Source organism: Bubalus bubalis, chromosome 2, assembly GCF_019923935.1.
Source record: "Bubalus bubalis isolate 160015118507 breed Murrah chromosome 2, NDDB_SH_1, whole genome shotgun sequence".
NCBI lineage: Eukaryota > Metazoa > Chordata > Mammalia > Artiodactyla > Bovidae > Bubalus > Bubalus bubalis.
The window spans coordinates 56,370,259-56,391,620 of record NC_059158.1 but is presented as its reverse complement, the minus strand read 5'-3'; the positions used below and the strand labels follow the sequence as shown (position 1 = coordinate 56,391,620).

At 56.2% G+C, this 21,362-nt stretch overlaps 1 protein-coding gene across 1 annotated transcript in view; it reads right to left on the bottom strand.

Moving 5' to 3' along the window:
- Positions 1 to 3,621: 3,621 nt before the first annotated feature.
- The window catches only part of HS6ST1 (heparan sulfate 6-O-sulfotransferase 1), a 40,352-nt gene continuing 22,611 nt past the window's right edge, over positions 3,622 to 21,362 (bottom strand). The window contains exon 2 of the mRNA XM_006048419.3: positions 3,622 to 6,907. Within this exon, the coding sequence (XP_006048481.1) occupies positions 6,199 to 6,907 (709 nt within the window). The 3' untranslated portion in view covers positions 3,622 to 6,198. The remainder of the gene's footprint in view (positions 6,908 to 21,362) is intronic.

Sequence of the window (21,362 nt, the reverse complement as noted above, 5' to 3'; positions counted from 1 at the left end):
GCTGGGCTGAGAGGGAGTAGAAGAAAAGGGGACCTTGTGTGACCTGTCTGGGGCCTTGGAGCTGTGTGTTTGCTGGATGGGTCAGCTGAGGTGGCCTGGTGGGATAGCCAGGGCAGGGAGCTGGCCTCCCATGACTGGTGGGCTGGGGATACCTGTCTGGGGGAGTTTAAGAACCCTGTGCCTGCTCGTATAGGAGTCCCTGTGGCAGGGGGAGGGGCTGGAGGGCCAGACTTGGGGGAAATCTCTGTGTCTTGTCCAAGCTAAGGGGATCACCCCGAGTTCAGGCTGCTCTGGACACCTCACAGTGGTTGGTGAGGACAGAAGCTGGCGGTCCTGGCCAGGCCTGATGGCCTTCTTGACAAGGTGTTGGGGGGACAGCAGGGGGCATGCGTGAGCACCTTGCCACCCATCACTGGGGAATAGGAAAGTCCCCTGTGCCTAGACGCTTCCCAGAGGGGCGGGAAAGCAGGAGAGGATCCCTACACACTGTTTCTAACTGGGAGAGTCTGTTAACTTGAATGGACATATTTAAAAAATTCAATCATACTTCAAAGGGAATGGAAATTTAAAGTGAGTATATGAACAATTTCTTTACAAAGGGCCTGTTTGGGAGCAAGTTGGGCAATGCTGTGTATTCAGACCCCTCCTCTGGGCCTACCAGGAACCTGAGTCCCACCTGCAGCCTGAGTAGAGAAGCCCAGGGGCTGGGTGGGCTGGGCTGGAGGTGCAGGAAGTTGGGCGCCCAGCGGGGGTGGGGCCAGGAGACCAGGTGGTGTTGACGAGGTGCGGATGGATGGTGCTGTGGCCAGGGGACTGGAAACTCATCTTGGTCCTTTGAGGGGAAGAAAGCAAGAGGACCGTCCTTGGATGTTTCTGCAGCGGACCCTCAGCCCACAAGGCTTCACTCCTTGTGGGGGCAGTGCAGTGGGTGAGACTGAGTTGGTCCTGGGGAGGGTCAGGAGTCCCCAGTGGCTGGCTTGTGGTTCGGTGTGGCCCCACTCTGGTGTCTTCTCTTCCAGAAGCAGGTGAGCCCTTTCAGCAACCCTCTCTGTCATAGAGAGTGGCCATCAGTGGCCACTTGAATCTAAACCTGACCTGACAACAGGCTGTACTCCCAGAGGCTACGTCTGTTGCTGCAGCATGGAGTGGAGCCAGACCCAGCTCCCATGCCAAGGGCAGGCCCTCTGAACCACACCTGCTAGGGTAGGAGCTTGTGTGTAGGGGGCCTGGCCACTCAGGGGTGCTGGCCAAGGCTCCCTGTGATCTTCCTAAGGCCTCTGGTCTTGGAGGTCCCCGAGACCAGGCTCGTGCTCTGGGAGGGGTCTCTCAGGGTTGGTGATGGCTCCCAAGGACCCCCTGGGCTCTGGGCTGGGAGGAGGGTCCTCTCATTCCCATGCAAAGGGCCTGGGCAGGTCAGTCAGGACTGCCTCCCCAGCAGGAACCTCGCTTGGAGCACTGAGAGTCTGTGAGCTCGTCCCGAGGTTGGGGCCGAAGATCCACCACTGGGGTGTCTGGTGTGAAGAGGAAACAGCAAGGGATACAGGGGTGGGAGGCTGGGCTGGGGGGCAGAGGGCTGTGGGGGTGGGGGAAGGGGAGAGGGTCGGGGGGTGAGATCGAGAAGGAGCAAGGTCAGAGGGGAGGGTTGAGGGACCAGAGAGGTAGATGGGCTTGCAGGCTCCAGCCAGGGCAGGAAGACTTGGACGTGACCTTCACCTTCAAACAGAAGGTGAAGATACCTCTGTGGGGAGGTGTCTTCAGGACTGATCTGGCCTCTGTCTTTTCACACTCTGGCCCTGCAGGGCTGCATGGAGCTGCCGCAGTGGGAGGAGCCCCTTTGGTTTGCTGAGGGAGGTGTCCGGGTGGGCTGAAGGGGTGCTGCATGGGGCGTCCACTCTGGGCTCCCTCTGGGCAGGCAGAGGCCGGCAGGCTCTGCCCCTGCCAACACTCTGTGCTTTGCTCCGAGAGGACTCTCCCTCACAGGCTCAGGTGGCTGAGAGCACATGCTGTATTCGGGTCTTCAGGCACAGCTGTGTCTGCTCCCCTCTCTGCCTCTCCCACATAGGAGAGGGAGCTCAGGGGACCAGGAGGTGGCCACCTGTGCCCACTGGCACCTCTGTGGTCTCAGCTGTGACCATCTTGTCCCCCTTGCTGCAGGCAGGGGTGGGGAGGAAGCCTGGGCCACTGGTCTTTTTCCTGCACGCATAAGGCAGGAGTATCCAGATACAGAATGTGGGAAGGGGAGGGAGGCGGGCCCCTTGGGCCTTGGGGTCAGGACATAGCCCTTCTAGAGTCTGCATGTGGCTGCGCCTGCGGGGGGAAGTGCAGGGGCTGGTACCCTGGTCCCTGGCCCTACACCCTCCGGCAACAGCCAGCCCAACGGACCCATGTCCACGGAGAAAAAGCCAGGGAGGCCTGTGAGCACATCGGGAGCCAGAGATCAAGCAAGGGCCTTCCTCCCCATCCTGTGGGACTGAGAACTAAAATTCACCAGTGCTGGCAGCCAGGGAGTCACCACTTCTGTGCAGCAGTGATGGCCCAAACCTTTCACTGAATCTGATCGTGAGAAAACGCGCTCTGATCTCGGAAGAGACAATTGGCCTGTGTTAAAACATCAAGGCTGAGAGATGCAGAAGAGGGCCAGGTGGGACTCTGCCCAGCTTAAGGACACAGGAGAGGCAAGATAGCACCATAAGGATCACACAAACATTCTGGACACAGTGTGGGGATAATCAGAAAATCTGGATGCGGCCTGTATATCAGCTAATATTATTGTATGTTAAATTTTAGGAATATGATGTCTGTGTGTGTGTGAAAGAATGTCATTTTTAGGAGGTACACACTGAAGAATTTAGAAATATTCTGGGGATATTTTATGATGTTATTTAATATTTTCTAATGTTTTGAAACGTCCCTGTGAATGTGTGTGATGCCTGTGCCAGAGAAGGTGAGTGGGAGAGCAGGATAATAAAACACGACACAGTCTTAACCCAGGTGAGTCTCGGGCAAGGCTTCATGATGTCCATGGACTACTTTTTCAATCTGTCACTTGCAGTCTTTTAAAATTAAAAGTTGAGGGGAAATAGGTACTGAGAAAATAAACAGATGGTGTGGGCCTTCCTTTAAGCTGGGCTCATCTTTTCAATGGAGAAGGAAATGGCAACCCATCCCAGTTTTCTTGCCTGGAGAATCCCAGGGGCAGAGGAGCCTGGTGGGCTGCCGTAGCAGAACTGGACACGAGTGAAGAGACTTAGCAGCAGCAGCATCTTTTCAAGTCCTATAATTAATGAGCTTTTTTTGGCCATGCTGCGAGGCTTGTGGAATCTTAGTTCCCCAACCACAGAACAATTCTGAGCCCTTGGCAGTGAGTGTTGAGTCCTAACCACTGGACCGCCAGGGAATTCCCGAAGTTACTCTTTGCGGTGATGGCAGTCACATCTCTCACGTTCACAAAGGCAGGCGTAGTGGCAGTGTGTTAACTCCTCTTACTGGGCCTCTTTGGCCCTGAGGGAAGCCCATCTGCTCCTGTGATTCCTGGCTCACAGACACATTTCAAAAATCAAACTGGGACGGGCACCACGCCACGTGGGCAGCTATGTGACCACAGACCACACATACCCGTGCTCCTTTTCAGGGTTTATTTCATCTGCTAACATTCATCTTGACCTAGACAAAAACAATTAGATGATTATGACTTGCGTTTCCATCAACTCATTTTTTTGTATGAGTCACCAAAAGGTTTCTTCTCAACACTTTTTTTTTTTTTTTTAATAAGAAGCTATAAATAAATAAAGCTTTAAACGCTCCTGGGTTCAAGTTAAAGACTTCCAGTTCCCAAAAAAGTTCACAGACTCATTGCTCGGACAGTACTGCTGTCCCTGACTCCTCCTCCGAGAGAGGGCGCTGCAGGCCGGCATGGGGAGGGAGCTGTCCACTCTCCGCACGTTTGCTTCTGTCCCTCAGCCCTGGGAAGAGGCCGGCAGGCCACCTTTCCTGAAGCCCCAGCCCGCGGCGTCGGAGGAGATGCTGCAGGTATGAGAAGCTTTCGCCTCAGAGCGGGTGTCCTGAGCAGGCAGTGCTGGATGGGAGACCCCAGCAGCTCAGGGTGACGCCAGCTAGGACCCTCACTGGCACCCATCAGGGTGTTGGCTGGAGCTGGGACCACCTCCTGGATGCAGCGGGGAAGCCGAGGAGACCGTGTGACTTGGGACAACAGGCCATAAGCTGCAACGTTCCATTATGTACAAACAGATCCTGCACTCAGGCCCTCACACTCAGGAGCTCGCCTTGAGGAGGGTTGATGCAGCCAGGTTACTGGCTGGGTGCCAGGGGCTCAGGCAGAACAGGGCTGAGCTCTCCTCCTAGTGGGAGGCCACGCACGTGCTTGTGTGAGCCCTCAGGGCGCTTGTGAACCTGGAGCACGCCCACCTCACGTAAGTATCAGCAGATCCCCACGCTGACTCTCACATCCCTTCAAAAGAGCCACTCAGTCACCTGGCGCTCACTCCTCAGCATGATGCGTCCACTCTGGGGGTCTGCTGACTGCTCTGCCCTTGAACTGCAGGATGAAGTGGCCAGTGGCATAGGAAGCCCCTGTGCCAGACAAGCGATAACGATTCTTCCTCCTAGGTAGCCACCTCATTTGACAACACCCTAACTTTCCTGGTGCTGTGGAAGGGTCCCCGCTCCCACTCTCTCACTCCACAGTAGGGCAGCTGGGGTGGCTGGGGGAGCCTGGGGCAGAGAACCTCAGGGGGATCTGCCCAGGAGGCTGCTGTGGCCCGTGGCCCTCACCTCCTCGAGTCACGTATGAGTCCTCTGTTGGACAGAAGAGGAGCCTGTCCACCTCAGGTGTGGGGCTCACACTCAGCTCCCCAGATCTCAGGTCTCACATGGATGGGGGTACTTCCAGAGGTGACACTGGCCTGGCCCCCTTGAATATCGGAGGGATGGGAATGGGGCAAGCGTTTGCAATGGACTGAACATGGCTTCTCCAATCGGCAGGGCTGTGGGGACAGGCCTGACCAGCTGCTGTGGGCAAGGGCGCAGGAAAATGCGGGGAGAGGCTGGGATGGGGGGTTGTGTATCTGGGCACAAGGAAGCCACCCAGAGTTTCTTCCAACTCTAGCTGAGAATCTGAAAGAACTGTGTACCCTATCCTGGCTGTGCTGAGACACCATGGCCCCAAACTATGGCTCGTGGGCACGGCCATAGTCTGTAGTGTTCTAGCCAACGGAGGCCTGACTGAACTTTATACACAGGGTTGTGGGGGCAATGGGGTGTAACCTCAAATAAATGTCCAAGTGGGGGGTTTGGAGCCAGGGGCAGTCCACTAACAAAGCCCAGAGGGTCGGGAGGGAGACTGGGGTCAGGCGGATCTCTGGATTTCCACCCCCTTCCTGTCTGAGCTGCAGGCTGGGAGGTCTGCTCGGTCACAGGCAGCACCGTCCTCAGCTGCGGCCTTCCTACTCCTGGGACGCCCTCTGCCCGTGGGAGGGGGCACTGCAGTGTGGGGCTATCCCCCCGCAGCTCCCCTCAGTCTAGGGACTGCGGACAGTGGGGTGGGGGACCCCAGGTGATGTGCTTTGATCTCCTCACCCAAAGCATGAAGCCACACTGTGGGTTTTGACCTTGGGCTAGAGAGGGAAGTGGGCTGCCCAGGGGCTAGACTAGAAACATCTTGGCTTTACATGAGGTGGGCCCTGACCTTGAAGATGGGTGAGCTGAGAGCTCCATTCCTGAGGCCACCTCAGAGGGCTGCCTGTGTTCCCCGAAGGCCCTAGGGCAAGGGTTTCCCTGGAGGCTGAGGGGCTGCTGGGTGGCCTGAGGCTGCGGGAGGTGGCTGTGTAGCCTGGTGGGCATGCCACACACCTGACCTGGCAGAGCCGCTCTCCACCACACAGGCCTTTTCTAGTCTTCAAACCTGTGGCTTTTGTCACCATAAGGTGGGGGCCAGGACAGTGGGTCCCCGCTTGCTCCCAGCCCTGCAGACCAGGTGGGGTGTCCTCCCACACACTTCCCATGCTGATTTCACAGACCCCAGCCTGGCAGGGCGAGAAGAACCCACCCGCCTGGCTTACTCCTCCACCGCTCAAGGCGCCTGTGCCTTCTGGCTAGAGGATGGGGGTCCTCTTCCCCGAGTTCTGGGGGCCGTGTGTGCTGGTCAGTCTGTCCAGCCCCGCTCCCCCCCGCCAGCCGCCACTACCACTTCTCGATGATGTGGCTCATGTAGTCCTCCGTGGGCACGCGGCCGGGTTCCTCGGCGTCCCCCCGCGGCGGCGCCTCCTTGGCCCGGTGCAGCAGGCGCTCCTCACGGCTCCGGAGGCGCTGCTGCCGGCGCTCCAGCTGCCGCTTGTACTGGTAACGCTGCTGGAAGAGGTCCCGGGCATAGTCGTACAGCTGCATGTCCAGGTCGTTGAGCTCCTCGATGCGCCGGATCGTGTCCTCGCCCACCTCCACGCCGCCCGCCCGCGTGCTGTTGTACTGCATGAAGGGCCGGATGAACTTGAGGTTGAACGTCCGCTCGAACAGGTACTGCGTCTTGCGCTGGAACTCGGTCAGGCCGAAGAAGGCCATGCCCCGCAGGTTCTTCTTGGCGCTGTCCAGCAGCAGCTGGGCCCGCTTGCCCTCGGGGATGAAGGACAGGTTGTAGCAGCCCACCAGGCTCAGGTCGGCCAGCATGCGCACTTGGCGGTTGTTGGCCAGGTTGTAGGGGCAGTCCATGAACTCCTGCAGCGTGCAGCCCGACCAATCCGTGCCCTCGTAGCAGGGCGGCAGCTCCTCGGGCGTGGGCGTGCGCCCGTCGCACATGTGCAGCGACGTCTTCCACGTGGCCCCCCGCTGCACGTGCCGCCACTCGCTCAGGTACCGCGACACGGGGTCGCGCAGCAAGGTGATATAGTAGAACTTCCTGCAACGAGACGCGGAGGGGGAGGTGAGGCTGGGTTGCCAGGCAGGGACCGTCTGGGGGTGAAAGAGGGGGCAGGCTGCAGTCCTAAGTCTGACTGCACAGCGTCTACTCTATAGGACCTCTGGGGAGTGCTGGCCCCCACATCTCAGTTCTCCAACGGCCACGGCCAGATGAGAAACCCAGGTGTGAAATGTGGCATGACCTGCAACGATCATGGACCACCCCTCTAATGCAGAGTGTGACCACTGCAGCGTCTTGCAGAGCCCAGCCCTGGCACCCTCTTGAACTCTGGTCCAGGGTCCTCTCTAGGACCTTCTCCTGAGCCCCAGGTGTCATGCCTTGCTAGGGACAACCTGACTCTGCCCCCCAGCGGGTGGAGGGTGGTCCCAAAGCCATGTGGATCCAGCAGTTTAAAGGAGCTGTTCATGGGGGCAGGCTTGGTGCCACCCGGGAGGCCACTCAATAGTCAGTCACAGACCCCCTAGGTCAGGGCCTCCCATTGGGCCCACTCCATTCGGCTCCTGCAGCGGTCCAGTGGGGGAGGGGCACCAGGAGATCACCCAGCTCAGGACCCACTGGGTGAGCCATAACTTATCATTTGTATCATCTCCCAGCAACTGTTCCAACCCCCACATCCCTCAAGATGCCATCTGCCCAAACTGTAAGGAAGGGGCATCTGTGCCCCAGGTTTGTGCCTGGCCAGCTGCTGTCCTGAGCCCCTGCTCCCATCTCTGCCCTCCTTTGCCCATTATATGTATCAGCAGACACGTCAGCTGTTTATGTGCTGGCTTACCATCTTCGGAAAGGGGAGCGAGGGCACTGATCAAAGTGAGCAGAGGGCAGGTGCAGCGTGGGGTGGGGAGGGCATAAGACCCCCAGATGACCCACCCCTGCTGCCCCCACATCCAGGCAGCTCCCTGCCCAGGATGAGACTGGATATGTGTTTTCTGGAGGTGCTCATGAATCAGAGACATGAGGAACTGGGCAGGCCGCATGTTCATGGGAGACCAGCCCCTGCCGCCGAGTGCCCAGGCTAAGCTGGCCCTGCCCCAGCCCCACACCGGAGCAAAGTGCGAAGTCTCTGCCCAGAGCGAAGCTCCTCCTGCACTCACATCTGGGGTCCCTCACAAACAAGGGGCACCCTGCCTCTCACCCGCCAGCAGGATCTGCCCATCCTGGCCGTCCAAGTGCCAGCCTGTAAGAGTCCAGAGGAGGGGAGAAAGGATACAGGGAGGAGGTGACGAGAGAAACAGCGAAAAGTAGGGCACTCAATTCATCTATAGTGAAATGGCTCACCCACCGCCTCGCGAATGAATGTGGAGACCAGACCCAGGACCACAGAGACGACCCATGAAGCATGTGGACAGAAAACCAGAATATGTAGAGAGGGCTGGCTGTCAGAATGGCACTCAGCTTCTCTGTGGACCACCAGATGCTAAGAGTCAATGGAACAACGGCTTCAAAATGCTGGCAGGAAATGACCAAATGGACCGCAGGTCTAGCCAAGCTATCAACCAAGTGTAAGGGGAGAGGAGAGACATTTTCACACCAATGAAGGCTTGGGAAATGTCTTTTCTGTGAATCCTGCTCTAGGAAGATACTGGAATGTGTACCTCATTTAGTACATTAAAAAAAAAAGTGTAGCAGACAGGAGTTGGAACCCAGGGAGATCCTAGATATCCCCTGGGCATCCCACTCGGCCTGTCAGGAGTAGAGGGACAGGGTTCTAGAAAAAGGGGCACGGACAGATCACCTCACACCACAGAGCATTTGTGGAAAACAATCACATGGTATGGCAGATACACGGCAGGTCTTTGAAATCATTTGGAAAAAAGCAAGACTATGAAGATGGAAGACAAACCAAGTAAAAAGTAGGGCAATCATTATATCCAGGAAAAATGAAAAGTTACATAAAAAAGAAAACTAAGTGTCCTACTAGACTCAGAAGAAAAACACTGGTTTTTGAGACATCAGGATGTAAACGGTGGTTACTAATTTAATAAAAACTTGAGCTTTAACCCTCCTTGGAGGATGGGTGGGGGTGTGAAGAAGGATAAGGATGGTAAGAACCTATCTCATCCACCAGAACAGAAAGCGCACTGATAATATCTAAAGTAATCAATCAAGAAACAGCAGTATAGGACTTCCTGGGTGGTCCAGTGGCGAAGATGCCGTGCTCCCAATGCAGGAGGCCTAGGTTTGATCTCTGGTCAGGGAACTAGATCCCACGTGCCACAACTAAAGATTTTATATGCTGCGACAAAGATCCTGCATGCTGCAACTAAATATCCTGTGAGCTGCAATGAAGATGGAAGATCCTGCAACCAAGAGCAGCTAAACAAATAAATATTAAAAAAAAGAAATAGCAATAAACATTATTTAGAAACATGACAGTGAAAACATGAAGGCCGTTCTCCATCTGTTATTTTTGGTTGCGCTTGGTCTTCGTTGCCGTGCTCAAGTCTTGTGTAGTTGCAGCGAGTAGGGGCTCCTCTTGCACAGCAGTGCACAAGCTTCTCGCTGCACTGGCCTCTCTTGTGGAGCACAGGCTCTCGGTACACGGGCTAGCAGTTGTGGCGAATGGGCTCCGCTACCCTGCGGCACGTGGAATCTTCCCAGACGGGGAATCAAACCCGTGTCCCCTGCATTGGCAGGTGGATTTTTAACCTCTCTACCACCAGGGAAGTCTGACATGAGACTAGTGAAGAGAGCTGCAAGAGGTTCTTTGGGGAAGCTGGAAAGGAAAAGCAGATCTGCTGGTTTTTATCACAAACCTCTTGGAGCTATTTGTCTTTAAGCATGTGTGTGAATTCTTATAACTAAAACCATTAAAAGTAAAACAGTGAGGAAACTGGCCAAAAAGACATGTGGAGAGATGCTCCCCTTTTTTAGGCATTGAGGAAATAGCACCCTCAGCCACAATGGGATACCTGCTGGAATGGCAAATCAGAAGTGGGGCAGTGACAACTTTCAACAACTGCTTCTGGGATGTTTATCGGGGACAGCTGCCATGGAGTGGCTTCACAGGAAGGCTGACGGCACACACAACCCCCCCCCCCCCATGACCCTCGAGTCCTCTCCTAGGCGCACATCCTGGGGAAGCCTTGTCCATGAGCTCTGGGAGACGTGGACGAGACCATCGCAGCACACTGCTGGTGAGAGCCCCGAACATCCCCCGCAGAGGCATGCATTCACAAACGGGGTGCATTCTTCCAACAGAGCACGGCTCAGTGACAGAAGGAACAAACCACAGCTACTCCCAGCAGCGCGGGTCAATGTGATGAAGAAGGTGTCGCAGGAAAAAAGCAAATTAAGAAAACATAGAAGAGTACTACCATCTGAGCCACCAGAGAAGCCCTATGGTTTATCAAGCTTCTAAAAATAAAACCAAAGAAAATACTCTTTAGTGGCACAAGACAAGGTGATGTTAAAAGATTGTTAAAATGTTAACAAGATGAGATGATGTGATACACAGGAAAGTTCAAGCCAGAGGTTAGCTTTGGTCTGTTGGGGGGAGGTGGGCACAGCGGCTCCCATGGCATTGTTCATGTCCTTGTGCTTAAGACAGGCAGCGAGGGGTTTGTCTTTATACTTTATTCCTTACGTACATTCAGGCAATTTATGTTTGGGACGTATTTGGGACATATTTCTTTTGTGTGTCCCAAACACTTTATGATAAGGAAAGCGGTTTTAAAACCAAAGTTCTCCAGGGCAGCCTGCGAAGGCCCTAGAGGGCTTTGTCAGAGTGTGCTGGTTCCCCTCCACTTCCGTGCCAGCCAGCTCCAGGTGTCTGCGGCTCCTCCCTCACCCACTCTGTTACACCTGCTAACGGGACTAGGCAGAAGCTCCATGGGGAGGGGAGGACCCCTGCGGGCACCACCTCTGGGGACCGTGAGGGTGGCCAGCATTCTGGGTCAGTCGGGGCTGCCCTGAGGCTTGTGAACTAACCACACGATCAGCAGCCAGCTGCTCCTGACTCGGGGAGGAACCACAGCTCCTCTGGAGCTGCAGGTCTGGGCTGCTGGCCAGCTTCCCGTCGAAGAGGGCTTTGGGGTGCAAACAGGGCCAGCAAACAGTGCACTCCACTCCCTGGAGCAAAGGGAGGGGGCTGCACGCTCAGCCTGTCTGCCTCCAACACTGAAGCTGCCCATGGAACTCAGTGGGCCGGGGTTGGTCTCCTGGGAGCTGGGAGGATCCACAGTGGGCATGACTGCAGCTGGGTGGGGAAGTGAAGAAGAGGAGGCGGTGGAAGCCCATGGCCCTGCCCTGGCACTCAGGCCCCAAGGCACTCCATGAATGCACGGCAAAGGACATGAACCAGCAGCATCCCCAGGGCCCCAACGGCCACGGCCACCATGCCCACCACAAGCCAGGCACAGCCCAAACCCAGACACTTTCCCCCTTCAGGCTCAGAGTGGGCAGGGCTCTCAGAGTGCGCTGGGCTGGGAGGGGCAGAACCAACAAGCATGCGAGGAGGTAATGAATGGCATGGCTCACCAAGGGGGAGGTCAGGAGGGCTTCTCAGAGACGGTGGGGACACAGCCTTTCGTGACTTGAGAAGGGGGCAGTATAGGCTTGAGGCGCAGGCAGGGCCAGACAGAGAAGGGTCTTGTTCATTTACAGGAAAACAAGCTCAGATGGGAAATGGCACAGCGTGCAAAATTCACATGGATTTCAAAGACAGAACATGGGACTTCAGAGAAACTTCAGGCTGTGAAATAATTCTAGCCTGCATGGGCTGCAAGCAGCCGACAGCCCAAACACAAACCTCCCGTGTCATGCTTCCTTGCGTTTAATTACGCTTCGTTTAATGCTTTCTGCAACCTTGGCTGTTCGGACATTTTTTTGTGCCCTGGTTCAGTGTATCCCACAGTCACAGACATCCTAGCGGACAAGCAGTGTGTTTTGTTCTTGGGTGCAAACACCGCTAACAAGGATGGGCCAGCTCTACAGTTTTAAGAGTCTGAGTTCTGGGACTGCCCTGGCGGTCTGCTGGTTAAGACTCTGTGCTTCCACTGCAGAGGGCATGGGTTCAATTCCTGGTGGGGGGACTAAGACAGCTCTTGCTGCTTGGTTCAACAACAACAAAGACTGAGTGATGGCCTCTGGGAAAATTCTGCAAGATGCAGCTTTGTGATCCTTCCTTGGAAGGTAACAGCTTCGAAGTGGCTGAATGGCAGGGGCTGGGGAGCCGACCCTGCTGTAGGGCTGGGATCATGGAGAGGACCCTTCTCACTCTGTCCTCATAAGCCTGCTCCCTCCCGCACCTGCAGTGGGCATCAGTCAAGCTGGAGCCCACGTCCCAGTTGGGAGGTCGGCTTTGTATCCCTCCCACTTTATCAATGATGAGGAAGCCAGGGCCAGCACCTGTGCTCTGAAGCAGAAATGGCCTCTCCCCTTCCACGGGTCATACCTACAGCAAAGGGGCTTTATTTTCTCTCTTCTGCCCAAGTGTGGGTTTGACCCAAACCCCACTCCTGACCCTCCTTCTGGGAGCCCAGAGCCAAGGTGGGTATAGAATTCTGTGGCTGGATGAGTAATTACACTTCGAGAAGGTAATCTGCCCTAAAGAGAAAGGTTGAGTAATGGTGAGGTTGTTGCCTGTTGGTGTCATGTTGGCATCATGGGAGATATGGATGCATAAGTTGAGGGCAGACCCACATGGCAGACAGTCCCGCAGCCAAGGGCACAAGGCTGCTGGCATGGAGCAGGGCCTGTGCCCACCTGTGTGGTGACGACTCGTGATCCCCACCCAGGATGGGAAGGCAGGATGGGAAGGCACTACAAAGAGGCTCTCAGGATGGTGAGACTATGGATCTTTTCTAACATTTTATAATGAAAAACTGCAAACTTAAAGAAAAGTGAACACTCATATGCCCAAATAGGTGATTTAAAAATTTTCTTTTTTATACTTTGGCATTGCCTGCAGTGAGCACACATCATTTAAGTAACTGAAACAAGTAATAAAGGTTATGAAACATCCCTGTTGCTTGGGGTGCAAAGAGGCCATCAAAAAGGGCCAGCTTTGCAAGACTGTGCTCCTGTGTGCTCTGTGACAGGATGCCAGCCGCCCTCTCCCCTCCTGGGTGGCGGGCTCTGCAGGCAGGCATTTGTGAACAAGGTCTAACTCACAGAAACAAACTTGGACCCTGAAACAAAGGTGGGTTTTTCTACCTGCACTAACAGAGCTGTAGCTCGCTAATTGCAGGTGAGGACACTGTTATTTAGGATTAGAATGATAACACCCCCTCTTCTTTTTAAATATTGTGTATTACTTCCAGATACACAGTCAGTGAAAATAAAAAATTAATGTATAGGGGGACTGGCTTCACTGCCACTTTTTCCCCCCAGGACGGGCTTTGGGGTTCCAGAGCAGCAAGGGAAACTCTGTGAGGGGCACCCCAGCTGTGTACTGTGGTCTCTAAGGGCCCAGAAGTCTCTTCATGAGGACAAAGGCCACACCATGAAGCCAGGATCCAGACGGTTAGTTGTTTTTAAACCACACTCTGAGAAGTCTCTGGAACTTCAGAGGGAGGACCCAGGGGAGAATTTGCCATGGGGCCTGCTCGGGGGAGCCAGCTCTCTCACCAAGCCCTGGGTCTCTCTCCCAGCAAGAAAACAACAACTTTCAGGGGATCATGGCAAGAACCACCTTAGTTAATTAGCTCACCGAGCTGAGCTCCGGCTGGCAGTCAGTGCTGCTGACCTCAGGCCAGGCGCTCCCCAGGGCCTGCGGCCTGGCAGCACCCCGCCCGCCATGGTCCCCTGGCTTTGGAAAATGCCGCATGTGGGTCCAGCCAGCTCCAAGGAGTGCATTCACGCCATAAAACAATGCAGCGCAGGACTCAGGCGAGGGGTTTGGTGCCTTAAAAAAAGCCCAGGCCTGACCTAGCTCTGATTCCCACGGTCAGGTGGAAGCAGCTGAGGTGCGGGGCTGGCCGCCCCTCCCCTTCCTGTCACAGGAAGGGGCCATGGGCATAGCTCCCTGGGGGCATGTCACCTCCCTCTCCTCACCACGGCTGAGCGGGTAGCACGGGCCCAAGTGAGTGGAGTCTGGTGGGAGAAGAGGTGGGCCCCACTCTGATCAGAGCGGCAAGGATGGGGCACTGGACCACTCCCCGGAGCACAAGAGTGAGCCAGCTGATGGGTGAATGGCCAGCCTCCACTGGCACCTACCAGCACTTGCTTCCCTGCACCAGAGCATGCCCCGCCCTGTGCCACCTGCAGACCATCAAGTGCTGGGCTGGCAGCACAGGCAGGGAGCCCCCTCCATATGCAGGAAAGGCTGGCCCAAGGCCATCCTTCCTGGCCCACGTGTCTGCACAGCAGCTGTGAACTCACAGCCATTATTTTAGTCAGTTCACTGACTCTGCTTCCCAAAATACCTGGGTTGGCAGAATGGCCCCACAGCATCAGTGGCTGGGTGCTGTGTGCAGGCAGGCGGGCCAGTTCCCGCTCTCCTCCTAGAGCCCCTGTGCCCTGGATGCCCAGGGCAGACAGAACCTAAAGCTGACACCATCTATGGCAGAACCAGAATGGAAGCTCTGAGACAGGCCTGGCCCTTAACTGGTCATCCTAGCTGGACGGGCGGGGAGGTAGATGATGGCCCAAGGCCACCTGGGCATGGGAGCCCAGTCTTCCTTCTCCAGCAGCAGGCACACCTCGAGGCACGTGGCCTCCTGCAGGCTGGTGCCCAGCCGGTCTCACAACTCTGCTCCCTGCCCCACCTACCTCCAGTAAAGTGGGGAGGCCCTCCTTGGCTCACCCAGTGAGCTGAATTCTTACAGACAATGGGGAAAGTCCAGCTATAGGGAGTGGTGCTCACGTGGGCCTGCAGGTGACTCCACAGGCTTTGGAAACAGCATGGAAATCCCTGAGGAGGAAGACGCTCAGGAACTGCCTTATAGCCGGGGGTGGCTGTGTGATTCAGCCTGGCCATCAGGATGTCCTTAGAGGCACCTCCCCATTGTTTTGCTCCTGCTGGCTGGAATGTGGATGTGACTGCAGAGTGCCAGCAGCTACCTTGGGCCACGAGGCAGAACATTGCTTTCTGGGGATGGTAGGGCAAGAGAAAAGGCCTGGGGTCCTGGTGTTTCCTGTGGCTGCACCACCTACCTGGCCTGCCTATGCTGGGCTCCTTTTCAAAGACAGGAAAAAAACTGCCACCCTATCTTGGTCTCTGAACCTTATCCATCTACTCTAGGGCCAATGCATGAGGACCCAGGCATGATCAGAAGTGAGGCCAGCCAGGCCTGAGTGTCAGAAGCCCAGTAATAACTTGCATCACTTAAGTGAACCCTCAAGGCTTTACCCTGGTTGTTCTGGACACTCCCAGACACTCTTTAGGAAGGAAATATCCCCATTTTCAGATGTGGAAACTGAGGTCCAGGAAGGTTAAATAGAAGACCCAGCCACAGAGTTGGCTGGTGGCAGTGCTCAAGCCCCTGGACCCTCTCACCGCCTGGTGAGAACTGTTTACCTGCTGAGCTACACCCTCCTAGAAGGCACACAATCATATAACCTGGCACGGTGGGTCCTGGCCACCTGCTGACCACTTGCCAAACAGTCAGCAGTGGTGGCATTTTAAACTAAACCATGGACACAATTTATGATTCATTTTCTTTAAAGAAGAGTGAGCTAATGAAGAGTCAGAATGGTCTGCATAAAAGAAAAACACATCCAGGCCCACAGTGAGGACGAACTAGCAGTGCTGAGCAGAACCCCTTTCCCCAGCAGCGGGGGCCATCCTCCTGACAGCTGTCCTGGATGGGGAAGAGCCAAGACCCCGGACTTGGGCACCTCGCCATGGGATGCTGGGGAGGGTCTTCTCTGGTCACAGCCTGCTCCAGCCCTGCCTCCTGCTGGCTAATGACCCCGATGCAGGTGCAGAGCCTGGGCAGGGGCAGGGCTTGACTCTCATGAGGGCCCCGTGCCCCTGCCAAGGCAAGAGCAGTAGGGCTGAGAGCCAGGCTGCCTGAGCCCTCACCTCAGTGCTTCAGCGGCTCTGCCCCTATGCCCTCGCTCCCCACTCCAAGGAGAAGCCCATGCCCCCAGGGGCTTCTGCCTGAAGGAGGGGGGCCTGGCTGGAGGCCTAAGTGTGGCCGGCGACACGTGAGTCCACAGCTCTAGATACAGGCCTCTCTGAGCATCTGGCTTCCAGAGCCTCTGGGATTCTGTGTCTCAAGGGATGGAATGACTTGCGGGGGAGTGCCAGTATGGCCCTGGCACGCAGTGCGCCCCCTACCGGCCAGGGCTGGTATGTTCAGGCTGTTGGGAGGGGGCTGACAGACTGGGTGGGGCTGCCTGAAAGGGGAACAGGGAAGGGGGGCTGTTGGCCTCCAGGCTGCTGGGATGGGGCCGTCGCACAAGTCCACAGTACCAGAAGGCCCTCCCCAGGCACCCTGTGCCTCATGCCTCTGCCTGGAGGCTCATACATTGTCTTCCTACCCCTGTGGGCACCCTGGCCGTCAGTGACGCCCGGTGCTGGCTCAGAGGGGCGGTGCTGGGAGCTAAGAGCCCCAACCCACTCCCTGAGCCAGGACAAAGGCCCCGGCAGTGCCCAAACAGCTGTCCTGGCAAGGAGGCTGTGTGTGTAAGAGACAGGAGGGTGAGCAATGGGGCTCTGTGTCCTGGCGCTGCGATCCGAAGCATCAGACTCACCAGCCCCCCACCTCCACCCATGTGGCCTGGGGAGGGTCACTGGCCCCTCTGAGCCCGTGACTGTGTCCAGCACCTCCCAGATCCCTTCAAAGATCTGGAGAAAGGTTACATGTAACGGACCTCGCAGCCCAGGCAGGTATGGGTGTGTGAGCTCTGAGACCGCATCTGTGTCTGGGATCGGCGCCCTCTGCAGGAGCCCCGGCCCCCTCGGGTAGGACTGCTCTTCTCTGTCACAGAAGCACCTGCAGGATCAAGGCAGCCCCGCCCTCAGGCAGCATCGGAAGGGCTGGACCTGTGCCCGTGAGATGCGCGGACGAACACACACCAAGTGGTCAGGTGCATGATGCCAGGGCAGGGTCAGGTGGGCTGCCAGCGTGTGACACCTGACCTGAGATCTGAAGGACAGGCAGGAGCAGGCCTGCCGGAGGGTGAGGGGTGGGAGGCAGCACTCCTCACGAGCCCCCAGAACACTGGGTAGAGAGGAGGGGTCCAGCCGGGTCAGGGTGGGCACACCAAGAGCACAGAGCGGCTCATCAAGGGCACGGGCGGGGGGAGCGGAAAGGAGGCTGCGGTTTCAACAAGGCAAGGACATTGTTATCACAGAGAAAACAGGAAATTTTCGTCCTAATTTCAAAATTCCAAGTTGCTGAAAAACATGTATGAAGAAAAACAAGTCTTCCTAGTTGAGGCGGAGGAAATATCTCAGCAGTCCCTTCCTCCTCCCCTGACAACATCCAGAGTTTCACAGGCATGTGAACATCTTCCCTCAGTTTATAAACAAGGTTAGCACAGTTTCAGGAAAGCAGAGCAGGCTATCTTAGCCCCCAGCTCTGTGGCACAGAGAATCCAATGAATTGCTGAGCACGCGGGGACGGCAAGGTGTTCCTGAAGGCTGGGAACATTCCCGAGTGCATTCCTGGGCCTGCAGCCCTGCTTCCCCCCAGAGGCAAGTGACCAGGAAGAGGGATCCCCATGGAAGCCTGGCCCTCTTTTCCCAAGCCCCCTGACCTTCATGATCCCACTGGACCCTCATAAGGCCCCCTCAGGACACTCATGGGGCAGGGGTGTGTGTGACTTAACCCCCAGGCCAACACACATTGGGGGTGGGGGGGCACAGCCCTGGGTACACGCAGTGGGGAGGAGAGGCCCACAGCGAGAGCTGGGTGCCACGAGCGCAGGCCTCCAGTCAGGCCCCTGGCTCAGTCTGCCCTCCTGCTTCCAGCCTGTGGTGCCAGTCACTCTCGAGTCTTGGTCAGGGCGATCACCCTTCAAGAACCTCTCAGGCAACACGTCCAGCGCTGGGGGCTTGGGTGCTCTGCCCGTGAAGGTGCAGGTGAGGCCGCCTGCAGATGCAAGCAGGAACAGACCCTGCTGTGCCGGGCAGGGCTGCACAGACCCGCAGCAGGCCTCCCACTGTGGACGCACGTCCTGCCATCCCTGACACTGACGGACCCAGCATTGACGCCCAGCCCCGACCCCCCCTCCAGGCAGCTGACTGGAAAGGCTGTGGCTGACCTGCCTGAGGTCTCAAGAGGATCCACCGGTCCTGTCCTCCCAGCTGTGGCCAAGCCTGGGGTTACACTCCACCTACCCAAGCACAGGTCTCTCCAGGGGTGTCCTCTCCACCAAGCAAAGGACTGACTGACTGACGGCTTTCTGGGAGGTTGTCTGCTGTCCCCAAAGCCCCCACGGTGAGGGTCAGTCCCAGCCCTGGACTGCTGACCGATCATCAGAAGCCGTGCTCCATCTGGGGCCGTCCAAAGGCAGTAGGGAGCCTCCCCTGCCCTCCAACTCCACCAGGCTCCCACCCACGGCTCCTGAGCAGGGCTCTGGCCAGGGAGGTGCTGCTCAGGAGGTGACCAGCCTGGCACCGGCAGAGCCCCATGGGGCTGCTGTTCACACATGCCTGCCCCCTGGCACTTTCTGGCTTCTGACACTGGCGGGGAGGTTTCACTCTCACCTGAACATCACATGTGCCCACCTCGGGGTAAAGTGAAGGTGCCCAGCCTGCTCCTTCCCCGGGAGGGGCTGTGTGCTCAGTGATGGGGCCTGAGACCTGCCTGCAGAGCCTTCGTCTCCTGTCATCAACTTGAGTCTCGGCCAAGAGCTCTCGGGGTCACTTTCTGTGCTTCCCGGTCTCTGCTGGTCCTCCCATGTCCTCTTAAGCTCTACCTGCAGACCCGCTGCGGCCTGAAGAGGGCGGCGTGAAGGATGGAGAGTGTGGCCTTGGGGCAGTGTCGGGCCCTGCCAGGGCATGCAGCACACATGCCCGGCTCTACCTGCTCCCATCGTCTGCCAACCACGCCAGCCTCTGTGTCTCTGTGCCAGGGACAAACCCCACAGCAGCCAAGAGCAGCACAGAAGGCGCACGCAGTAGGGCCCAGCTCAGTGGACATCGGCCCTGCCAGGTCACACAGTTCAGGGCCTAAAGAGAGCTCAGGGAGCTTTAAACCTACATCTGATGACCCCATGCCAAGCGGGACAGCCCTCCTGGGGACCCTGCAATGACACAGGGGCACACTTAGCATACGCATGATGAGCAAAGGCCCCGCATCAGAGTCCATGTTACAACCTGATGCCAGCTCTGGGCAACATACAAACCGGGCACAGAGGAAAGGCAGGGCAGAAACACAACACACGCCAAGTGTGCAGGGGGCTTGGCCCCAGGCTGGTGCTCAAGGCAACTTTTTCTTCCGCTTCCAATTTTTTGTTATTTTCCCCGTTTTATATAACCAAGCATGTATTACAGAGCAAACAGACAAAAAGATTAAAGGCCCTTTGTGTGCCTGATCTAACCTGATTCTCTCACTAGAGGTGTGAAGCCAGAGGCCTAGGAAGCTCTGGGCCTCCCCGGCGGCCATGCAAACGTCTCCAAAGCTGTGAGACCAGCAGTGACTGCTTATCTGGCGGCCAGCAGGGCCAGCGCTCGTCGGGGGACCACTGGGGGCAGCCCGATACTCCCTCCACGCTCAGCCTTCTGACCCCACAGCTGGCGGCTGGCTCCAGGCTCCACGACACCCCTCTTCCCGGATGAATGCCCCCGGCCCCTCCCTTGTGGCTGCACGAGGGCTTTGAGCAGAGAGGAGGGGCTGGCCCGCGCCCCCTGCTCCGTGCACACATGTTCTCCCACAGGAGCACAGGGCACAGGGTGGGGCAGGGATGACGGTCTGACAGGTTCTGTGAATAGGAACTGCTCTTCCCTGATACAGAAAGTCAGAGCCTAAACAGCACATGCTCCAGACAGAAGCCACGTGACGGCCACACTGACTCAGAGTCCTGCTTTCCCCTGTGGTGTGGTCTGCACGTTCTCAGGGAGGCAACCACCTGGGAGCTGGGAGGGTGGCCACCTCAGCAATGAACCTTGGTCCCTGGTCCTTTACAGAACAGGGACCCCAGGCCACCTCAGGAGCCCCTGCAAAGGCTTCTGTGGCCGGGGCCCACCTGGCACTCACTTGCTTTATTCCCACGACCTCCGGGGTAGGCACCACTGTCAGACAGGCAACCTGAGGCTCAGGGGGTCCTCAGCCAAAGTCACTCAGTCACGAGAGCGATAACTGGTGTGTCTGCCACTGACCCTGGATGCAGGATCTCCAGGAGCAGCTGGGGCAGGATGCACCAGGAAAAGGGGTCCCTGCCTGCCGGGAGCTCAGCCACTTAACTGCTCTGTGGCCCTGACAGGCAACCCAAGGAACATCTCTGTATCCATTTCCTCACCACGCAACACAGACCCCACGCCATCCCAGGGACCCCCACCTGGCCAGAAGGCAGGAGAGGAGGGCCACGGGAGAGGAAACAGCCAGAACGAACTCACCTGCTCTTGCCGTCCGTGGGTAGGGGTGCCAGGAGAATGTGCGAGAGAGAGAGAGAGAAGCCGTCAGTCAGAAAACTCACAAGTAGCCCCATAAGCTTAAAAAAAAAATCAAAGCAGCAGTTAAAAATCTTCCTACAGGTTTTCGAGTACTGAGGAATGTCTGCAGCCTAGGTTCACACAGTTCTGCCAAAATGCAGCAAAACAAAACCAAGCACAGACACACACACGGTACAATGTACACACACGCACATACGTGTAGACACATGTACATGTAGACACACGTATATATATATACACATACACATATGCAGGTACATGCATACACAGATACACAAGTACATGTAGACACACGTACACACACATGTACACGCATACACAGATACACAAGTACATGTAGACACACATACATGTATTCACACGTACATGTATACACACACAAGTACATGCATACACAGACACACAAGTACATGTAGACACATGTACATACACACACACACAAGTACATGCACACAGACACACAAGTACACGTAGACACACGTACATGTAGACACACATACATATATACACACACACAAGTACATGCATACACAGACACACAAGTACACGTAGACACACAGACAAAGCACATGCATACAGACACACACACAAGAGAACAAGGGATAGTACACACATCCACACATGTGCCAAAATGACAGACATTAACAGCAGCGTCTTTCTAGGGGAAAGGTCTAAAGTTTTACTACTATTTTAGTAGTACTTTGTAGGTTTGACAGTTCTCAAAATAAAAAGTGAAGGGACAATTCCTACAGAAAAAATTTCTACCAAATTTTAAAAGCAGATTACCCAACTTTATGCAAACTCTTACAGATAATAGCAAGGAAATGCACACTTCCACCTGCAACTCATTCTATGAGGCCAACATAACCCCAATACCAAAATCAAACATACACAGGAGAAGAAAGGAAAATTGAAACTCTTTTCATT